General features: G+C 40.8%; 1 protein-coding gene across 1 annotated transcript in view; it reads right to left on the minus strand.

The window, feature by feature from the left end:
* Nucleotides 1-19,832, minus strand: part of DNAH11 (dynein axonemal heavy chain 11) — a 279,731-nt gene that overhangs the window by 258,139 nt on the left and 1,760 nt on the right. The window contains exons 2-6 of the mRNA XM_006028586.3: nt 17,055-17,198; nt 14,550-14,746; nt 13,184-13,373; nt 7,712-7,811; nt 3,244-3,455 (exon numbers count right to left, since the gene is read on the minus strand). Of these exons, the coding sequence (XP_006028648.1) occupies nt 3,244-3,455; nt 7,712-7,811; nt 13,184-13,373; nt 14,550-14,746; nt 17,055-17,198 (843 nt within the window). The remainder of the gene's footprint in view (nt 1-3,243; nt 3,456-7,711; nt 7,812-13,183; nt 13,374-14,549; nt 14,747-17,054; nt 17,199-19,832) is intronic.

Genomic DNA, 19,832 nt, shown 5'->3' on the forward strand with positions numbered 1-19,832 from the left:
AGACCCCAGGAATTACAGGCCAATCAGCTTGACCTCAATCAAGATTTTGGAGAAAATTATCAAAGAGACCCTTCTTGATAAGCTGGCTGAGGGCGACATCCTCAGGGACAGCCAGCACGAGTTTGTTGCGGGTAGGTCTTGCCTGACCAATCTCATCTCCTTCTGTGACCAGGTTTCATATCACCTGGATAAGGGAGAAGAGATTGACATCATATATCTGGACTTTAAAAAAGCCTTTGATCTGGTGTCCTATGAAATCCTCATGGAAAAATTGGCCAGCTATGGCCTCGGCTACACCACAGTCTGATGGCTGGGAAATTGGCTTCAGGGTCAGACCCAGGGAGTAGCAGCCGACAGTAGCAAATCATTTTGGTGCTCCGTGACCAGGCTTTGTCCTTGGACTGGTTCTCTTCAACATATTCATCAATGATGTGAACACTGGTGTCAGAAATGCACTGGCTAAGTTCGCCGATGACACTAAACTTTGGGGCATAGCATCCACACCCGAGGATAGGCTAGTGATCCAAGCTGACTTGGATAAGCTTAGTAAGTGGGTGGATACAAACCTGATGACATTCAATACTGATAAATGCAAGGTACTCCACCTCGGTGGGGAAAAAACCTGCAGCATGCATATCGGCTCAGCAGTGCTATGCTTGCTAGCACCACGGCTGAAAGAGACTTGAGGGTCATGAGTGACCACAAGATGAACATGAGCCACCAATGCGATGTCGTAGCTGGTAAAGCAAACCAAACTCTGGCTTGCATCCATAGATGCTTCTCAAGTAAATCTCAGGATGTTGTCCTCCTGATGTACTCGGTCTTGGTGCGGCCACAGCTGGAGTACTGCATCCAATTCTGGGCTCTACAATTCAAGAAGGATGTCAATAAGCTTGAGAGTCCAGAGGAGAGCCATGCGTGTGATCAGACGGCAAGAAAATAGGCCTTATGAAGAGAGGCTGTGAGCCATGGGACTCTTCAGCCTGGGGAAGCACAGGCTCAGGAGTGACCTGGTGGCTGCCTATAAGTGCATCAGGATCTGGGGGAATGTCTGTTCACCAGAGTGCCCTGAGGGATAACAAGGACCAACGGTCATAAACTCCTCCAAGACTATTTTAGGCTGGACAAAAATTTCTTTACTGTCCAAGCCCCCAAGGTCTGGAATAGACTCCCTCCAGAAGTGGTGCAGGCATCCATTCTGGGCTCATTCAAGAAATGTTTGAATGCTTATCTTGCTGGGGTCCTTTGACCCTAGCTGCTTTCCTGCTCCTGGGGCGGGGGCTGGACTTGATGATCTTCAAGGTCCCTTCCAGCCCTAACGTCTATGAATCTATGAATTTTCCCCGTGCCAATGGAGGGGAAAAAACACTTCATCTTGTATTTGAGTAAATACAGTACTCCACCAAAACGGGTATTGTACAATTAATTAACAACAATGAATATTGTTAGTAATTAATGTAATGAATTGGTAGAATATGAAATTATTTGTGGAAAATAGCTTAACTAAAGATTCAGAAGCCCATTTTCTTCTGTTGACTTGAGCACTCTATCAGTACTTTGTAAAAAAAAAAAAAAAAAAAAAAAATCTCTTCCCTGTTGCTTTGCCTCAGCATGGCTACCAGCTCATTTTTATTTTCCTTCATTTGCCATCCCTGCTGAGGGTTTTTTTTTTTTTGTTTGTTTGTTTAAATAAAATAGAGGATGAAAGCATACTCATGTCCCTTCCTACCCATTTTTGCTTTTTTTGTTATTTAATCTCATAGCTATAAATTAAGAACATACTGAGAACTGCCATGCTGGATCAGACCAAAGGCCAATATTCTGTCTCCAACAGCGACAAACAGTGAATACACTTGACAAAAAGTACAAGAAACAGGGCATACATAGAGTGATCCTTCCCTCCTTACACATTCCCAGTGACAGTATGCATGGATTAGGAATACTCTGAGCCAAAGTTTACATCCTTGACTAGCCTGTATGGGGGACCTATCCCCCATAAATCTGTCTAAACCTTTTTGAACCTGGTAATACTACTGACTTCTGCAACATCCTGTATAAATAAGTCCCATGAGTTAATTATGCATTGCAAAAAAAAATACTGCCTTTTGTTTGTTTTAAACTCATCACATGGTAATTCCATTATGTTCCCCTGAGATCTTGCAATATGAAACTTAATGAAAAGCAGTTCCTTATTCATTTTTTCCAGGCCATTCATGATTTGAGATCTATCAGGGGCACATCAAAATCATCTGGCCCTGAGGACTAGATGAAGGCATGCCAAATCAGGCCCGCAAACTGGCCCACATGCCAGATCCAACAAGCAGAGCAGTCTGACATAGGCACTGCGTACAGCATGCACCTCAGGCAGGCCTCAGAACTAGCCTGGCATGTGCTCTGGAGCATGCAGGGGCTGCAACTGGTACACGCACTGCACGTTGCACATGAGGCCAATCCAAGGTACAGTCTAAGCTGACGAGTCTAAGACTTTCAGGCTCTATTTGAAAAGAAGCTGTTCCCTACTCTTGATTCTTTCTGTTGCCATTTTCTACATCTTTTCTAGTTCTACAATATTTTTTTTGAGATGGAGTGACCTGCACTGCAAGCGGTATTCAAGATATGGGCACGTCATGGATTTGTATAAAGGCATACTGTTATTTATGTTTTTTTCAATTTTGGAAGGGAAGAGTGGAAATGGTCATAATTTTTTTAAATTCCTAGTCCTGTCCCTATTTAATTGTCACAATTTATTGGCAGTGGAAAAACAAATAACAGTGTTTCACAATAATTCATTGACAAATTGTTAGGCAATCCCTTACTTTCATGATTTGAGTAACTCTTATCACAGTTTCGCAATTTGTATAAGTAAACAGTTACTGGTAAACCTGATACAAAGAGTCACTAGACTCGCCTATGATCAGGAAAAACAACATAAACAATATAAACAACTTAGAGTGCTGCATGGTTTTGAATACTTTTCTTCTTTAGAAGAGCAGCTTATTGCATTTTTAATACACAGAATGTGAAATGGAAGAATTGATGGTTGTAATTATTTAAGCTCTGCTTCAGGTTTAATGGTTTAGTGGTTACTTAAAATCTCTGCAAAAGGATAATTAAGTTTCTGTATTTGTGTTGTTTATTAGAAAAGAGATGAACATAGACTAAATTCAGACTCTTATTATTAGCATATTGACTGGCGCTTATTTATTAGATACTTATACAGTTGTTATTCACATTTTAAGCTACCTGGTCAATGAACAGATTGCAGAACTCCTGCAATAAGATTATTATTCGTGCAGGCGTGCTGTAAAACTTGGATTGACTCCAGATCAGGCAGATGGTGTGAAATAAAGGAGGAATTAAAATATATATCTTTGGGAATTCTGCCTCCTGAAGACACTGAATGTGCCTTCCCAGTGGTCTTAGATACAGTTCAACATCTTGGGCTTCCACAAGTGCTGTACAAAGAGAAGAGAGAAAATGGTGAAGCTTAAGTAATGATGGTTTCTGAATCAATTTGATCATGAAGAATTCAAAATTATTTCAGTCTAAGAGGAACAGGAAAATATTTCTAAAGAAATAACTCTAAAGATTAGAAAGCTTATCACAAACATTGTTAGACAGCCTGACTCAGTAAACTTAATTTTCCCTTGGTTACAAAATGAAGAAGACCTTGATCCAGGGAAAAATGTTTGTAGGTTTTTGGGACTTACGCCAGCAGAGGACCACATACAGGCTCAGTTATACTGTGGAAACCTAAGGCTCTTCCCCACCCACTTCTGCTTCTATGAGTTTGGGATCTATATACCACAGTTCTCTCTCTTCAATCTGTGGTTCCTATGACTTCAGTCAAACAGCTGCAACATCAGCTTGGGGTGATGCAGAAGACACTGAAGACCTTTTCAGGAATATGCTTGTTCAATTCAAGCTAGTCTCCATGGAAGTAGAGAAGGCAAGTCTGAGATCTGCAGTCTTTTTAAAAATCATTTTTGTTCAAGCAGCAGCACTTTTCCCAACACTGGTAACTTGGCGCCGTGGAGAGAAAGGGATTGCTATTTGCTAGTGTAGCAAAATTGTAAGAAACTATAATAAATGGCAAAGTGCAAGAAAACTTCAAAATTTAACCCTGAACTAAAGGTGTGAGATCTGACAGCTGAACACACGTGCTAGGGCTAGGGACAGAAGTTACACAAACTGGTTTAAGTGATCAGAAACTGATTTAAACCTGTAACAGATCAGAAGTTCAGTGCACATAAAACAGTTTCAAAATGGCCAAAACTGGTTTGAGGTGAACCTGGTTAATTGTAGTATCAGACTTAACCAACTGAGGCCAACCCAGTTTATGGAACTTCTGTCCCAGATTCCTTCCTGGTTTAAATTAAATCAGAGTCCCCCAGCAGCCTTGGGCTGGGCTGGGCTGTTTCAGCCACGTAGGGTTGGACCTACCCCTCTCCTCCCTAGCCAGAGCACTATCACTGCTCTGGCTGGCTGAGAAGGGGATGGGGGTACAAAACCCTGCTCTGGAATGCAGCCAGGTCTGCCTGGCAGGGGGGCAGCAGCCCTTGCCAGGCATCCCCAGCCCCCCTTGCTGCTCAAGAAGCAGGAGTGGGAGTGTGGCTAGACACCAGTAGCCTGAGGGGAAGGGGGGCATGGCATGGGCACTGACATGGTGCTGGCTCCATCCCATGCTGAAGATCCCCTCAGGTAGGGGCAAGGGCCTGCACCACAGTACATGCTGGGCAGAGGTGAGGCACCTGTTGCCCGCCACCTGTTCATGGCGATGCTGGATACTTGGGGTGGGCTGCTGTGTGCCAGGGACATGGGCAACAGCAGGGAGAGGCAATGGCCCACTGCAGCCCAGTTGAGCCTGGCCCCACGGCCCAAGGGCATGGGCAGCAACTGGCCCGCAGCAGCCCACTCTGAGTGCCTAGTGCTGCCGCATGTGGTGGGTGACAGGTGCCTCACCTCTACCTGCTGTGATGGTTCACTCTGCTACTGCTTGGAGAGGGAGGAGGGTGAGGAGCCATGCTCCAACTGCAGTCTGCCTGTGAACCATGGCCCCCATGCAGAGCTGGAAATGGGAGGTGGTGGGTGCCAACCCCTCCCCATAGAGCTGCCTCACTCTGGGCAGTGCTGCTGCAGCGGAAGGCACCAGTGATTCAGGCTCCATGATTAGCCATGGCTCCCTCTGGCCCATCCTCCGTGCCTGCAGCCAGGTCACATTCCCCTCCCCTGCCTCTGGACCTGCCTCAGCCTCAGGTGCTGCTCCTCTAAGGGACTTGGTTGAGGTGCTACAGTGCAGGCCTTGCCTGAGGAGATCTTCAGTGTGGGATGGAGCCAGTACTATTTCAGTGACTACACCACTCCCCGCTTCCCCTTAGGCTACCGGTGTCTAGCCGCTATGGCCCTGGGTGCATGAGCTCAGCCTATTGGTACCTATACCACCCCCCACCTGCAATGGGGGGATTAATGCCCCCCTTCCCCTCAGGCTACCAGGGTCTGACCATGTGTAGCTCCTGCTGCTGGAGTAGTGAGCGAGTGAATGGGGAGGGAAGCAGGGACCCCTGGCAGAGGCTGCTTCCCCCTCTAGGCACAACCCAACTGGGGACCAGGCCAGGGTGGCGGTTTAAACCTCTCCCCAATCATACTCTGCCTGCCAGGGCCTGGCCACACCCCGCTCTCAGCTCAGTTTCCCTCCAGCTGAGGACTCACTCTAGCACCCCCCGGCTTCTGGCCTGAGCCACTGCAGGCACATGGCTGCATTTCCGGAATGAAAAGCGTGTGTCTATTCACTTGCAAATTGGTTCAATCTGTGCAGGTTAGACTAACCTGCAAAAATTGAATCAATTCAGGTTCAAGCTTTTTTAATGTCTGTACCTAGCCTAGGAAGAACTGAGATGCAGTTAACCCTGGAACTATAACACTCCCCTAGGTAAATTAAATTTTTAATTTAAACTAGAAGACTAGTTTTCACAAGTAGGTAGTAAAAGTCAGAAGCGTTGGTAGACCACCTTGTTACCTGCTTCATATCATCTCAACAACTGCAAATGCAACAAACAAGCCAAGGGAAAAAAAGCATAACTAAATAATGTTAAAGTGGATCTTAGTGATTTACTTTTCTTATTGTCCAATATATTCTTATGTCTTTCCAAATGTTTGTCCTTTCTGTACAGTATCTGTATTGAGAAACTCTCACAAAAGCTGCAACCCTTTCTCCAATTATACTGTCTAGCAGTGAAAAGTAAAACTTTCTAAGGAGTGTAATTTGGAACAGGCATGCATTAATACTCTGAAACGTATGCCTATCGTGTGGCCAAGTGGACACTTTCTTGCCAAGATTTGACCCCATTCAATCATTAACACATCTTCATCAGAAGATATTCTTCTCCTAGCACCTGCACCTTGATGCGGTAGGAAAGCTTGTGTTCCAGTGACCTTGAAAGTTTTGATTTAATTCCTGGTTGGATTACTGAAGCTGGACAGCTCACACAGGACAGAGCAGATAAAGCAAGCCATTTGTCCTACAGATGGGGGATGAGCAATAAATCAATAACGTACCTTCTTAAAAAGCTATGTTATAGAAACACAGCAAGGTCACCACTCTAGCAACTAGACAGGGTTGAGAGAGCCTTGTTCACATTTAAGTAACACTAGATGAGAATTCAAGTTCGGACAAGCTAGCCTTGTTCAATCTGTATGGAAAGTCTTTTGTTACATTATTCAAATCTTTCAAAAAAATTAAAGAATGAAGACTTTCAGCCATATGATCTGGTTCTAGTAACTAATGTTGTTACACAATCCATGTTTCTTTTCCTCCCCAAGAGGTTGATCAAAGAGCTGACTATCTCTACACTTGGTCACTGAGGAGCTGTTAATTTAGTAGGACTTCTACTGAGGTGTGGTTGTCTTAAGCCTCTCAGATATTCTTAGGAAGAAAAATCATTTCTATTTTTGTCAGTCTACAATTGTAAGTTACATTACACTTCAAGAAATCAAAGGGGTAATACCGGGCTGATGCTTGTTACTCAAGGCTGGGTCTAGTTACCAGTTTGAAGATTCACTGTGTCTTCAAAATATATTAGATTGGGGAGCAAATGAGTACTCTGAGTTTCTATCCTGATCTCGGATTCTTAGCTGGGGTATGACTTTCAGTAAATAGATAGATAAAGAGATGTCAATCTATAAAATGTGCATGGCAATACTGATCTATTTAACAAGGAGGCTGTAAATCTGAATTATTTGCAAAGCTAATAAATCACAGGATGAAAGACATCATAACAAAAATGTCTATTTCTCCTATATTTTACTGATATTTCATGTGATATATAAAATACAAAAAAATGATAAAGGAATATGTGGTAATATACTAACTGCATAGTTACTCATATTAGCAACAAAGCCTACCTATTAACAGATTTACTATGTGAGAAAGATCCAAAATAATGTTTACAAAAACACATACTAATTTATTTAATTACTGCTATATCTCTCCTTGGCTTTTATGGAAGAAAAATATCTACATAAACTTTTTAAAGTAAATAACGAGCAAACCTGAAATACAAAACCAGCGTGATTTAATGTGCGCATGCTGCTGCAGCAGAGATACAGCTTAGCAGCAGCATACTATAGTGGTACATGAAGCAATATTATGGATTTTTCTGCAACACATACATAAATGTAGGCAAAATATAAATCTCATTCAAGCTACCCTTACCATTTTCTACCTCCTTGAAAATGTTCTGTGAAGCAGGATAGTAGCTGCTCTCTTTGGCTTTTAAGATCTTAACCATTTTTTGAACAACGGGATTCCAAAGCTAGAATTACACAAACAAGAGAGAAAACTTCAAGTAAATCCACAACATCTTTAATTTAAGTCTATGTCAAAGGGTGGAGAAGGTCATATTTTAGGCGATAGAGGGTGAAATCCACTGATTTCAATGGAGCCAGGAAGTACTTAAAAGAAAAAGAAAGATCAAGTGTACAGGGCTGATCAAATGTCAGTTAAAATAAACAGAAAATTAGTGCCTGCAGCAAACAGTGGATTGCATGTACTAGGGTCTTGATGTTTAATTTATATTACAACGTGGCTAATATTTAGTGTAGAAGAAATAGGAAATTAAAACAAGATGGCAACAGATTTGTTTTCCATTTCCTAGCCATATTTCATATTTGCTACTTTGTAATACTGACTCATTAAACTTTATATTATGTGTATATATATGATTTTGAAAGTAGAATGGTTTTCATAAAACATGGTTGACAGATTCATAATATAAAGTTTAACGAGTCAGTATTACAAAATAGCAGCATTCACTTCTAAATAAGGGAGTACCTAGCTTCCCACTCTGGTTTTTCTATCCCATTTTTCCCCCAGAAAGAAACAGCTATCCCTTATGCACAGTTTTCTGGGGAAGATTAATCAGAAACAGATTCTAAGATTACATTTTAGATTGACATGATCAAACCAGCACAAAAAAATTAACTAGACTTCTTCCATTAAAATGAATCCTAAAGCCCCCTGCATCAGTTTCTCTATGAGGCATTAAATTGTCCTTTGTATTTATTTTTGGAAATTGTTCCTAATTATTCTTTTGGCTTTAAAATGCTTTGGCTTATAAACTGCAAAATTTTTATTTTGCAGGATCTAAGGAAAAATGCTTCTGTGTATTGTTTTATATGTGGTATTTGAGTTAGGTGTGAGAACAGTATACAAAAGATAGCAAGTGAAGGAGAAAGAGTTAGGTAAAAGATATATATTAGATTAAATGATCAAACAATAAAAAGGAAGAAAAAACAGAAGCAAAGGAGCTAAAACATGTCTGTGTATATATTAGTGCACACACACACATATATACACGTGTGTATAATATATATAGTAGACACACATATACACATGCAATGTGTGAGAGATCTATATAAATCTGTATAGATCTATATAAATAAAATAACTAGGGCTCTCAAACAATTAAAAATGTGATTGCGATTATTTGTGTGATTAAAAAAAATTAGTCACAATCGCGATTTTAATCATGCAGCTAAAAACTCAATGATGTGCAGAAAAACCTCAAAGTTATACAAAATTATGCAGATACTTTGTATGGTTGGGCGTGGGTGTGGGATGTGTCTGTGTATGGGGGATGAATTTGTGAAGGTGTGGGGGGTTGTGGGTGTGTGTGTGAAGTTTTGAGCCAGGGGAGGGGGGGTTTCCGCATACCCTGACAGGATGTGGGGTACTGTGGCTTGGGAGTGAGGGGCAGACAGACACACAGACATCACCCAGCAGGTAAGTCTGTGGAGGAGGAAGGGAATGGGGGAGGCAGATCAAGGGCCCCACAGTGAGACAGGGAATGGGACAGAGGCAGGGGCTGGGGTGAATGGGGCACCAGCATCAGGGTGGGTTGTGGGATGGACCCACAGTTCGTCCAGGGGCATGGGGGCTGCTCTCACTATTGCATATATCCCCAGGGAAGGCATGGGGTGCACGTGCCTCCCAGATTTGTGTAAGGGGTGGAGGTGGGCTGCACATGTGGCTCTATGCCCCACTGCCTTTACCCTGGGAGCTGTGTGACATCATGCTGTGCCTCCTGCCGCTCGGTGGGGAGGGGATGTGGCGCAGCCAGTGAATGGCTCCTGGGGCAAAGGCAGCATGTTGCAGAGCCCCGGGGCAAAGCCAGCAACATGCTCCTGGGACAAAGGCAGCATGTTGCAGCAGCTCGCTTCCGCTCCACCTCGTGCACAAATCCAGTGGGGACATGGCCCCTGTGCCTGCCCCGGGGTGGGGGGGAGAACAGCAGCTGTTCCCCCCTCCCCCGTGCCCCTGGACAAGCTGCAACTCCATCTTACGACCCACCCTGGCCCCAGGGCCCCATTCACCCCAGTCCTTCCCTCACTGTGGGGGCCTCAATCTGCCCCCCTCCCCTCCCTCCCCCACACCCCTTTCCCACTCTCAGACTTACCTTCTGGTTGCTGCTCCACACACCGCTGGACTGCATTCTTAGCAGCCTGCAGGCTGCGACTGCGTGTCTGTGTACCTCTCCCCCCCGCTGCAGTGCCTGAAGTCCACGTCCAGGCTGCTCTGTGGGCCTCTGTGCTGCCACTGCTGCCCCAGGGGACAGCCTGGAGGCGGTGGTGATGGTAACAGAGCAGAGCCTGGGAGTGGGCCCAGGAGTGAGCTCCAAAACCACGCGTGCAATTGAAGTGTTAAAAAATTAACACGAAAAACAATTAACATGTTTATCACAATTAACTGACAGCCCTAATAATCACACGCACACATATAAATAATAAAATTACATGCGTTTAATATTATACACACACAGGAGTACCTCGCCAACCACGGTTTTGAGTATCCACGCTTCAGAGAAGGGGGTACACAGTCTGAAAATACCACCCACAGCCCCCCGGCCTTGCTTATGCCTCCTACTCCCCTCCCCACCCTCCACAGCCTTGCTGGTGTCCCTCACCCCCCCACCAACAGCCTCTGCTCCCCCAGCCCTGCTGGTTTTTTAAACCATGGGAACTTTCAGGAACCTAACCCTCATGGTTGGTGAAGGAAACCATATGTGTGCACACACACACAGGCTGTTCAAAAAGTACGGAGTCTGATGCTGTAGGAAACAAAATATTTCATTTACAGGGGTTTTGGCTTAATCTCCTTTGAAATACGCTCCTTCTGAAGTCACACACTTCTCCCAACATTTTTGTTATTGTTGGAAGCACTTCTGATAAGCAATTTGTGGAATTGCTAAAAGCTGCTCAGTCACGTTTTGTTTTATGGTTTTCACATCACAAAATCTTCTTCCTTTCAAGGTTTTCTTTAGTTGAGGGAAGAGAAAAAAAGTCACATGAGGCCATATCAGGTGAATATGGAGGCTGTGGCACTTTTGCGATACGGTGTATGGCTAAAATTTGGCTAAAAATTGCTTCACAAGCTGTGGTGAGTGAGCAGGTGCAATGTCATGGTGAAGCACCTAAAAGTCAGACACCCACTTTTCTGGTCGTTTCATTCCCAAATCGCCGGTTAGAATTGAATGACATGAACCAACAGAAATTCCAACTTCTCTTGCTATCTCTTGGACAGTCAGTCGCCTATCATTTCGAACCAAACTGCGAACCACTGCCACATTTTCATCATTTTGTGACATTGAAGGGTGTCCAGGACAGTCATTGCTTTCGACCGATGATCCTCCATCTTTAAATTGACGATACCATTCAAAAACTCTTGCATAGCTCATAGTGTCATCACCAAATGCTGTTTTAAGTAATTCAAATGTTTCACTTGCCGTTTTCCCAATTTTCACGCAAAATTTAATGCACACACATTGTTCTGGACACTGACATAACGAAAGGGGACTCGAGACATAAACGTTCCTAGTTCAACTGCTGGCCACAGAAAACTGGGGAAACACCATGAGCTGCAAACCTGTCCAGAGGAGTCCTAACATGCCCAGACATAAGATTCATAGAATCTAGGGTTGGAAGGGACCTCAATGGATCACTGAGCCCGACCCCCTGCCCATGGCAGGAAAAAGTGCTGGGGTCATGTGACCCCAGCCAGGTGCTTGCCCAATCTCATCTCAAAGACCCACAAGGTAGGGGAAAGCACCACCTCCCCTGGGAAGCCTGTTCCAGATTCTGGCAACCCTAACCATGAAGAAGTTCTTTCTGACATCCAGCCTAAATTTACTCTCCATCAGCTTGTGGCCATTGTTCCTGGTTATTCCAAGGGGTGCCCTGGTAAACAGAGCATCTCCTATTGCCTGCTGTCCCCACTTGGTGAATTTGTATACTACCACAAGCCTTCTCTTCTGGAGGCTGAAAAGGTCCAGGTCCCTCAGCCTATCCTCATAGGGCCTTCCCTGCAGACCTCTAACCATACAAGTGGCCCTCCTCTGAACCCTCTCAAGGTTGTCCACATCCCTCTTGAATTGTGGCACCCAGAATTGGATGGAGTACTTCAGCTGTGGCCTGACCAATGCCACATAGAGGGGAACCATCACCTCCCTGGACCTGTTTGTGATGCACCTACTAATGATGACTCGTATTCATTTTGAAGTTGACAATAACTCCGAGATCTCTCTCCGCCACTGTGCTGCTGAAAGGGTCATTCCCCAGCCTATAGGTGTGCTGGTGATTCCCACTCTGCACTTGTCCTTGTTGAACTGTATCTTATTGTTCTCTTCCTACTTCTCTAACCTGTCCAGGTCCACCTGGATTTGGTTTCTTTCCATCAGTGCATTTACCTTGCCCCATAGCTTGGTGTTATGTGCAAATTTGGACAGAGTGCTTTCCACACTCTCATCCAGGTTGCTGATGAAGATACTGAACAGATTTAAAGCCACGCCCCCGACCCAATACTTTGTACCACAAATACACGTTCAGTCTCAATAGTTTTTGAGCAGATCTTGGACACACACACGCAAAACACAAACAAATATAATTACAGACACGATACAAAAGGGTGGATAGAAAATGATGAAATATTTTGGTTCTTTATTTTTTATTTTGAAGTGTCATACAAATTAAGGTGTGGGTTAGAAAGCTTCTTGGGCCAGCCCTGGTCAGCTATGTTACTTTCTTACAAATTTGGGTTTTTCATTTTGAATGACACGAAGAAATATGTTCAACGCAGATGCCAGGAATGGAAAGAACGCAGGGTATAGAACAGCAAAAAAAAAGTAGGGAAGACAGGACTTCTGCAGACCTTACACAACAACCAATTTTAAACAGCTCTTGTTTGTTAAACAAGCAGTAGGCAAAAACAAAGAAAATCCTAAGTAAAATGATAATTATTTTAATTTAAGATTGAAAATATATTTTATGAACATGGATAACAATTATAAAAATAATTATACAAAATTCTTTACCGTTAGAAGAATATACAAGTATTAGAAAACTTGGAAATAAGGAGTTAAGTATTCCAGACAGTTCCCCACTAGCATGCGAGCCTTGTAAGCTCTGCTATTCCCCCAATTAATTTGCACTGCCCACTCAATTTCAACTCCACTATGTTCCGAAACAGCTATGAAAGCCAATTATTTATATATTCAGATAATAACTCAGCATATTTTCTCAAAGGTATTTGCAAAAATGAAACACTGTAAAGAGTGACAAGTTTTCCATCCAAAAATAAAAAAAAAACCATAGGCTTCCCATCATATTTATTAGGATATCTGAAATCACTTACTTGATCATGTATACATAACAGATCATCTTTTCTTGCCTTCCAGAAGGTGAGCTCAGTTTGGGGGTCTGGATAAACGCCATGCAGAAGCAGTTGAACAGAATCCCTTTGAACTATGTCACGTATCTGATGTGACCATTTAATAATCATAGATTCAATTGCATGTAGCACTGTCCTAGCATAAGAATCCTGTCTACAAAACAGAAAACACATTTATTATTTGTTTTCATTGAATTACAAGTGGTAGGCAAAAGCACTGCTGTGACAATATATGCCTTCCTTTCCACTTCAGCGTGAACACACCTAGAACCCCATGTCCAGTGCTCACTGGATAGATAATTTCAAAGAACTGCAAATAAGTTCTCAGGAGGACTGATTTTATTAGGAAAGATTAAGAGTTCATAAATATAAATTTCCATATTTATTCGTTATTCAAAGTTGTTGAGCAAACATTGTCAATTAATATTTACAGGGTTGTAAATGAGCTGAAAGGTTAACTGAGTATTTAATACTTCAAATCTGAATGCTACTGTTGAATATACCAACAGATCAGACTGCATTGTTCTCATTTTCTGAAAGGATTACAACTCTTAGAACGAGGTTTCCAGTGCAAAAAAACCAACAGTCGTTAGTATGAATATCACTTTTAGTGAATATTCTTTAATAGTTCTTAAAGTGCATTTTTTTTATAAATATTTTTTCTGAAATGGTACTGGGACTATGAAGGCAAGATGGTAGCAAGCAAAACTGAGATAAGTTCATGTTTTTAACTTGAATTAGTATATATAGCGTGCAAAAATATTTAACACCAAGATGAGATTGGATATAGTCAATGATGAACTTGAAACAAAACATTTCAATCTTTTAATTTACATTTTTTGTTATTTCACTAAATGTGTGCATGTTGATATTTTTACTCTGAAGTTTACACTGAAACCAGTTTAGCTTAAGTGAGTAAAAAAGCAATTTAAAACTAAATCACTTTAAATCACAAGTGCGAGTAATACCTATTAGAGATGCACAAAGCTCTTGGGTCAGAGGCGATATCTTTTATTAACCCAACTAAATAGTAGCAAAAAATTTCTCTCTTTGCAAGCTTTCGGGCATGTATACCCTTCTTCAGGCTGAGGAGAATTCCTCAGCCTGAAGAAGCTTGCAAAGAAAGATTTTTTTTTTGCTACTATTTAGTTGATTTAATAAAAGATGCCACTTCTGACCCAAGAGCTTTGTGCATCTCTATTTCTCAGACGAACACAGCTACAACATAGATTCTTGAAGTAATACCCACTTGCATTACTGTGGCTGAAACACCATTAAGTGCAATGACTCTTTGCTATGTTACATGGAACATAATATAATCATTCCTTACTTATTTTCAGCACATATCTCATGTAAGTCCGTCTTTGCTACAATTGTTGGGATGGGAAGAAAGGTTCTTCCTGACATCAATTCCTTCATAATATGTGCTTTATTTTTCACAGTTTCCACATGACGCTCCATGTCTTGTGAAATAAACTGTGGCCAAGAGTCATGATTTTTCTTATTGGATAAAAGAGGTGCTAAAATCTGGAGGCAGAGCAAGGCAGAAATTTTACAAATCAGCTAAAATGTTTAATGTTTCTCAGTGCTACTTCACAAACTATTGATTAAACCATCAAAGAATAACTAAATCAAACCACAACTCAAAAATGTTTTAAACAAACTAGGCTTTATAAATTACTTTTGCTACATATATATTCAAATTGTATCATATGCAAAGAGAGATCAGCGTAACTACATGTTGCAGTGATAGTACACACAAAGCAAATGAGGACAACCACTGAATTTCTTCAGAAAAGTGAACAATTTGCTATGTTGATCACTTTTCCCTTTCATCCCAACCAAAGGGAAAAAAAAAGGAACTAAGAGTGAGGAAAAAAGAAAGTCAAAGCTCTAACCTACCCTGTCTAAGAGAGAACAAATCTGTGGGTATGGACAGGCATTCATTTATAGGCAAAGCTATAGTAGCATTATAAATATGATTTGTACAACTACTAGTAAATTCCAGATGCTTGATCTCTGCCATGTAATTTCCATAGCAACAAATCAGGAAAAAATTATCATTCAACTGCATGGCCCTTTTTAATAGGAAAAGCATCTGAGCAAGTTGGATGTTTACATTAACTTTCATAAAACCAAGCTCACAAATAAATTTGATACGTGAACATTTCTTTTATGCATCAGTAATTTTCCCTCTTATTTTCATTATGCTATTTGTGACCATATCTCGGTTTTTCTTGCTCGTGACATTTTTGAAAAAGAGAACGTTTCCAACCTCTCTGAAATGGATTCCCAGTATTCTCAAGATAATATGGGTGAAATCCTGACCCCACAGGAGTTTCCATGCTTTGTCTTCCTCCTAGTTTGCTACATTTCTATTATCTCCTTTTCTCTTTGTCAGCTTGTCTCCCCTGCCCCATAACCTTTATTTCCTCTCAAACTTCATTACCACCCCAGGGTAGTAATTCAAGACTCTCAAAACCACTAATCAATATTAATAATAGTGATCATGCTATCATATTTAAATATACTGCATTATTGCATCTTAACAGCAGATAATTTTCTCTTCCTGAAAACAACACTTTCCGTAAGAATCTGAGGCATAATAAGATGACTGACTACCCTGAGCAGCAGCAGCACATAGGGCAGTGTCACTAGCTATGTTGCCAGTGGCATGGCAGTGGCCAGTCCAGCAGCATAGTTGTTGCCATTTTTGCTGGTGCCCTCATTGTCCCCCTTCACCACACTTCTGATAACAATATGCTAGTTTTGACTGAAGATTAACTGGAAAAGGTCTCTCAGGACCAGAACATACTCAGATCTACCCCGTTGATAGCAGAATCAGAGAAGTTGTTGTCTTATATCAAAACTAAATTCTGCCCTTAATGTAAAGGCTGCACTTGGAGTTCTAGATTTCAAGGAAGAGCATTTGACTAGAAATGTATGAGCTTAACCTGGGGCTGATCTTGTTCTCATTTTTTGTGAAATATTTTTGTGAAATAAGTCTGTTTATCTCAATGTAGAAAAGGACTTTTTCCCTGAAATTTCAAATGTTTGTAGTACAGGAAAACCATTCCTGCCTACCCGAAACCCTGAATACCCATCAACGTCAAGTGCCAAAAGGAAAAGTTTCAGGAAAAAAATTGCTGTGCTTCTGTATACAAAGGAAATTATAGGTATACCAAGTGAATGGACTCTGATTTGATTACTTCATCAGTTACCTGCTGTTAAATAGGCAATTATATTAAAGAAAGAAACACCACCCAAAGAATGACAAGATTAAAAAAAAAAGTTGTATATACATTTTTCCTCTTCTTTCAAAAGAAGTCTCAGCCATGATACAGTATCATTATCACAATGACAGAGTCAACTTAAAAAGTCTACTTGTGATAGAAACTTCTACGTACTTCTCATCTGTTCTATACCCCCTTCTTATAAAATACCACTTGAGAATAAAAAGATTTTGCATCTGTACACTCATATGGCTATGAATATTATATTTGTATATACTTTTAACCTTAAACATGTTGACTTCATCAACTCAATATTCCCGAATAAAAGGTTATGACTAGTTATAAGAGAACTGACTTGTGACCCGTCATAATGACACCCTCTGGACAAAAAAACCCACAACCCAACACATATTACTGTGGGCTGGCTCCAGTAATTTAAATAGAACCAAGAATGTGTACTTCATGCTACACAATACTTCCAATATCCAAAAAAATCTCTTCATTTAAGAGTTATTTTTTCAGTAGTCACCTCTCTGGTTTAAGTTAAAGTATATGCAGAAATCAGATTTTAAACTGTTTCACAAGTATCTTGTTATAAATACCTCTTCTATTAAGATAATTGTGTGTTCAAGTGGTGTGTCAGACAACTCAGCAAACATGATGTCTTGTTTGTAATTATCTGGTCCAATGCATTCTGCAGTGTTTTTTATAACATAAACTACTTTATGTTTCACATCACTGGTCATCTGAAACAGGAGAGACACAGGTTATTGCTCTACGAAGTAGAAAGAGAAATAGAATGAAAAGAATTCTGATAATCATACATTTCAAATGTGCATAAAACGCAGGTCCCAAGAAGGCCTTTTGGGATTAGGTAGAAGGAAATTAGGTAGAAAAGAACAAGCAGTAAGAAAGTCTAGGATTCTGAAGAAGACTCTAAGAACAACTTCTGAGGTGGAAGAGTCCAAAACCTATTCACACGCAGACCTTAAACTTGTCTTTCAACATGTTTAATGCCCACTGATATGATCCAACATATGTAATTTAGTCTATTTATCTAAAGTATTCCTGTACTCAGAAAGTTAGATTATTCTTGATTTCACTTCTAAAACATGAAAACAAACAGAAACAACCCTATTTTAAAACTGATTTAAAAACTGCAACCACATTTCTGGCCAATAATGCAGATACATTAGAAGTAGACATAGGCAGATCTAGGATTCTGAAAATTGGGGTGCCAAAGCTGTGGTGCATCATCACAAATGCAATACATTTTTCTCCAGTTACTAGAAGTTTTCTGACTGTGCTAGGTGCTTAGGGCAAGATCATTCAGTTTAAGATTAAAGCAAAAACAAATATAACTTTATTGGAATGTACAGTAATGTGTTATATCATATATTATATATTAAAAGCCACAACAGATTAAGCAAAAACAATCAAAAGATGTTGTTTTATTAGTGTTGTAATCATTGGAATTAAATGCACATCTCCTTTTAAGATTCATAAAACAAAAATCTAGTCCTTCCTGAGTGTTTTGACAATGTGCCCAATATTTTGCAGAAAGTTATTTCCACAGCTGCATTAACATTCACCTGAGTTAATGTTTTTAGCTAGAGTTAAAAACAGCCTGCAGGACTGTGAAATAGGAGATACATTACTAGGAACAGCTACAGAGAGCAGACTTGCAGAAGAAAGGATACTTGACTAATGGGACATCAAGACCATTAGAAAGGTGAGGGGGTTGTTAACACCTGTAGAATGAAGAGCTCAGAAAGAATCACACAGATTATAATGAAACATGAAGCCAAGTCACTGCCTCACTGCTGCTTGAATAGAACAGACTAGAAATGCTGCTGCTGCAGTCAGACAGTTGCTTTTAAACTTTGGGTGGACCAGGAATCAAAGGGAGGGTGAAACTGCACTACTGTACCCCTCCCTAGAGCTAGGCAAAATACGCTTCATACAGAATGTCTACAAAACATCTTAGGTTATATACAGAGCTAAATTTTGTCAACCAACACACACACACTCTCTCTCTCTCTCTCTCTCTCTCTCTGTGCGAAAGAATAGGAGTTATATATAATGAGAGAGAGATCTAACTGAAATCAGTGAGAACTAGATGAAGGATTCTGACAGCGGGATTTGGCACTAAATTATCAATTTGTGTCCAATGATAAAAAACTCTGTCCAAAATCAGGGGAGCCAGAACTCTAAGTGCTCACAATTTGCCAGCTGTGGAATTTGCCACAGGTCCCAAAACTTACTGTACATATAAAGAATCTGAATTTTTATTTAAATATTAAAAAAAACCAAAACATTTCTTAGACTTTGTGGTGGCAAGCAAAACTTTATAATCACAAACTGAATATAAACAATTGATATAATCAATTCCAGTGTCTGCAGGTAGTGTGAAATGACAAATCTCAGAGACAAATATCAGAGAAACCTAAAAATGACAGCTTAGAGCTAACTTGTGGCTTATCTAGTAGTCCCATGCAGAGAACTACAAGGAGGAAACCCCCTTAGGTCTCTCCACTATGTTTTGGTAGAGGAGGACAAAGACTGTCACTACCATCCTTCTTGCACAGATGGAAGACTAGTGAATAGCAAGAGATAGGAGAGCCTGGGCTCTGCCCCACCCCACCCCAAATACATGACTCCAACAACTACTGGGGGGAATCATCCTGGTGTTAAGTGTAAGACTGATCCAAATTAACTTCCTTCCAGCACAAATTCAAGATCTGTATCGCAACAAAAAACAGAACTGAATTTATTTCACACTGATCCCACAATGTAATATAAAAGTAAATAAGAAAGGGAATATCTGAATATATTACTTTATTTTCATTAAATTTCTGTATAAAATTTAAAATTAAGGTATAATATATTTTCCAGTCTGCCGCAGAAACTAGGGGCCTTGTAGGACAATTTAGACCCAGCTCATCACAAGAGGCTTTGACCAGGGCCAAGCTTTGCTGAAAATGTGCTATTTCCTATTCTTAATACCTGAAGCCACAAAGATGTTCTTTTTTTTCCAAATTAAGTCACAAATTCTAAGACAGTATCGTGAAGATACCATAAGGCATAAACTAGTTATCTACTACTAATTTACTAATTAAGTAGCAAAGGGTAACCACAGAACTGGCCATAGGCTCTTAACACCTAATATTATTGTATTTTTGTCTTACTGGTTATAATTAAGTTTATTTATACGTAAGTTTTAGCTTCTTTGATGAGGGGCATTAATGGTAGTATGCCACTGTAAGAGTCTTCTAAAAAACAGTTGTGCAAGCTATTAGCTGTTGGCCAAACCAAAGAAAATCAGGGGGGAGAAAAAGAGGTGTCAGTTGACCAAAAATGAAAGCTTTTTCAAATTTCCT

Source organism: Alligator sinensis, unplaced genomic scaffold, assembly GCF_000455745.1.
Source record: "Alligator sinensis unplaced genomic scaffold, ASM45574v1 scaffold1112_1, whole genome shotgun sequence".
NCBI classification, from domain to species: Eukaryota; Metazoa; Chordata; order Crocodylia; family Alligatoridae; genus Alligator; species Alligator sinensis.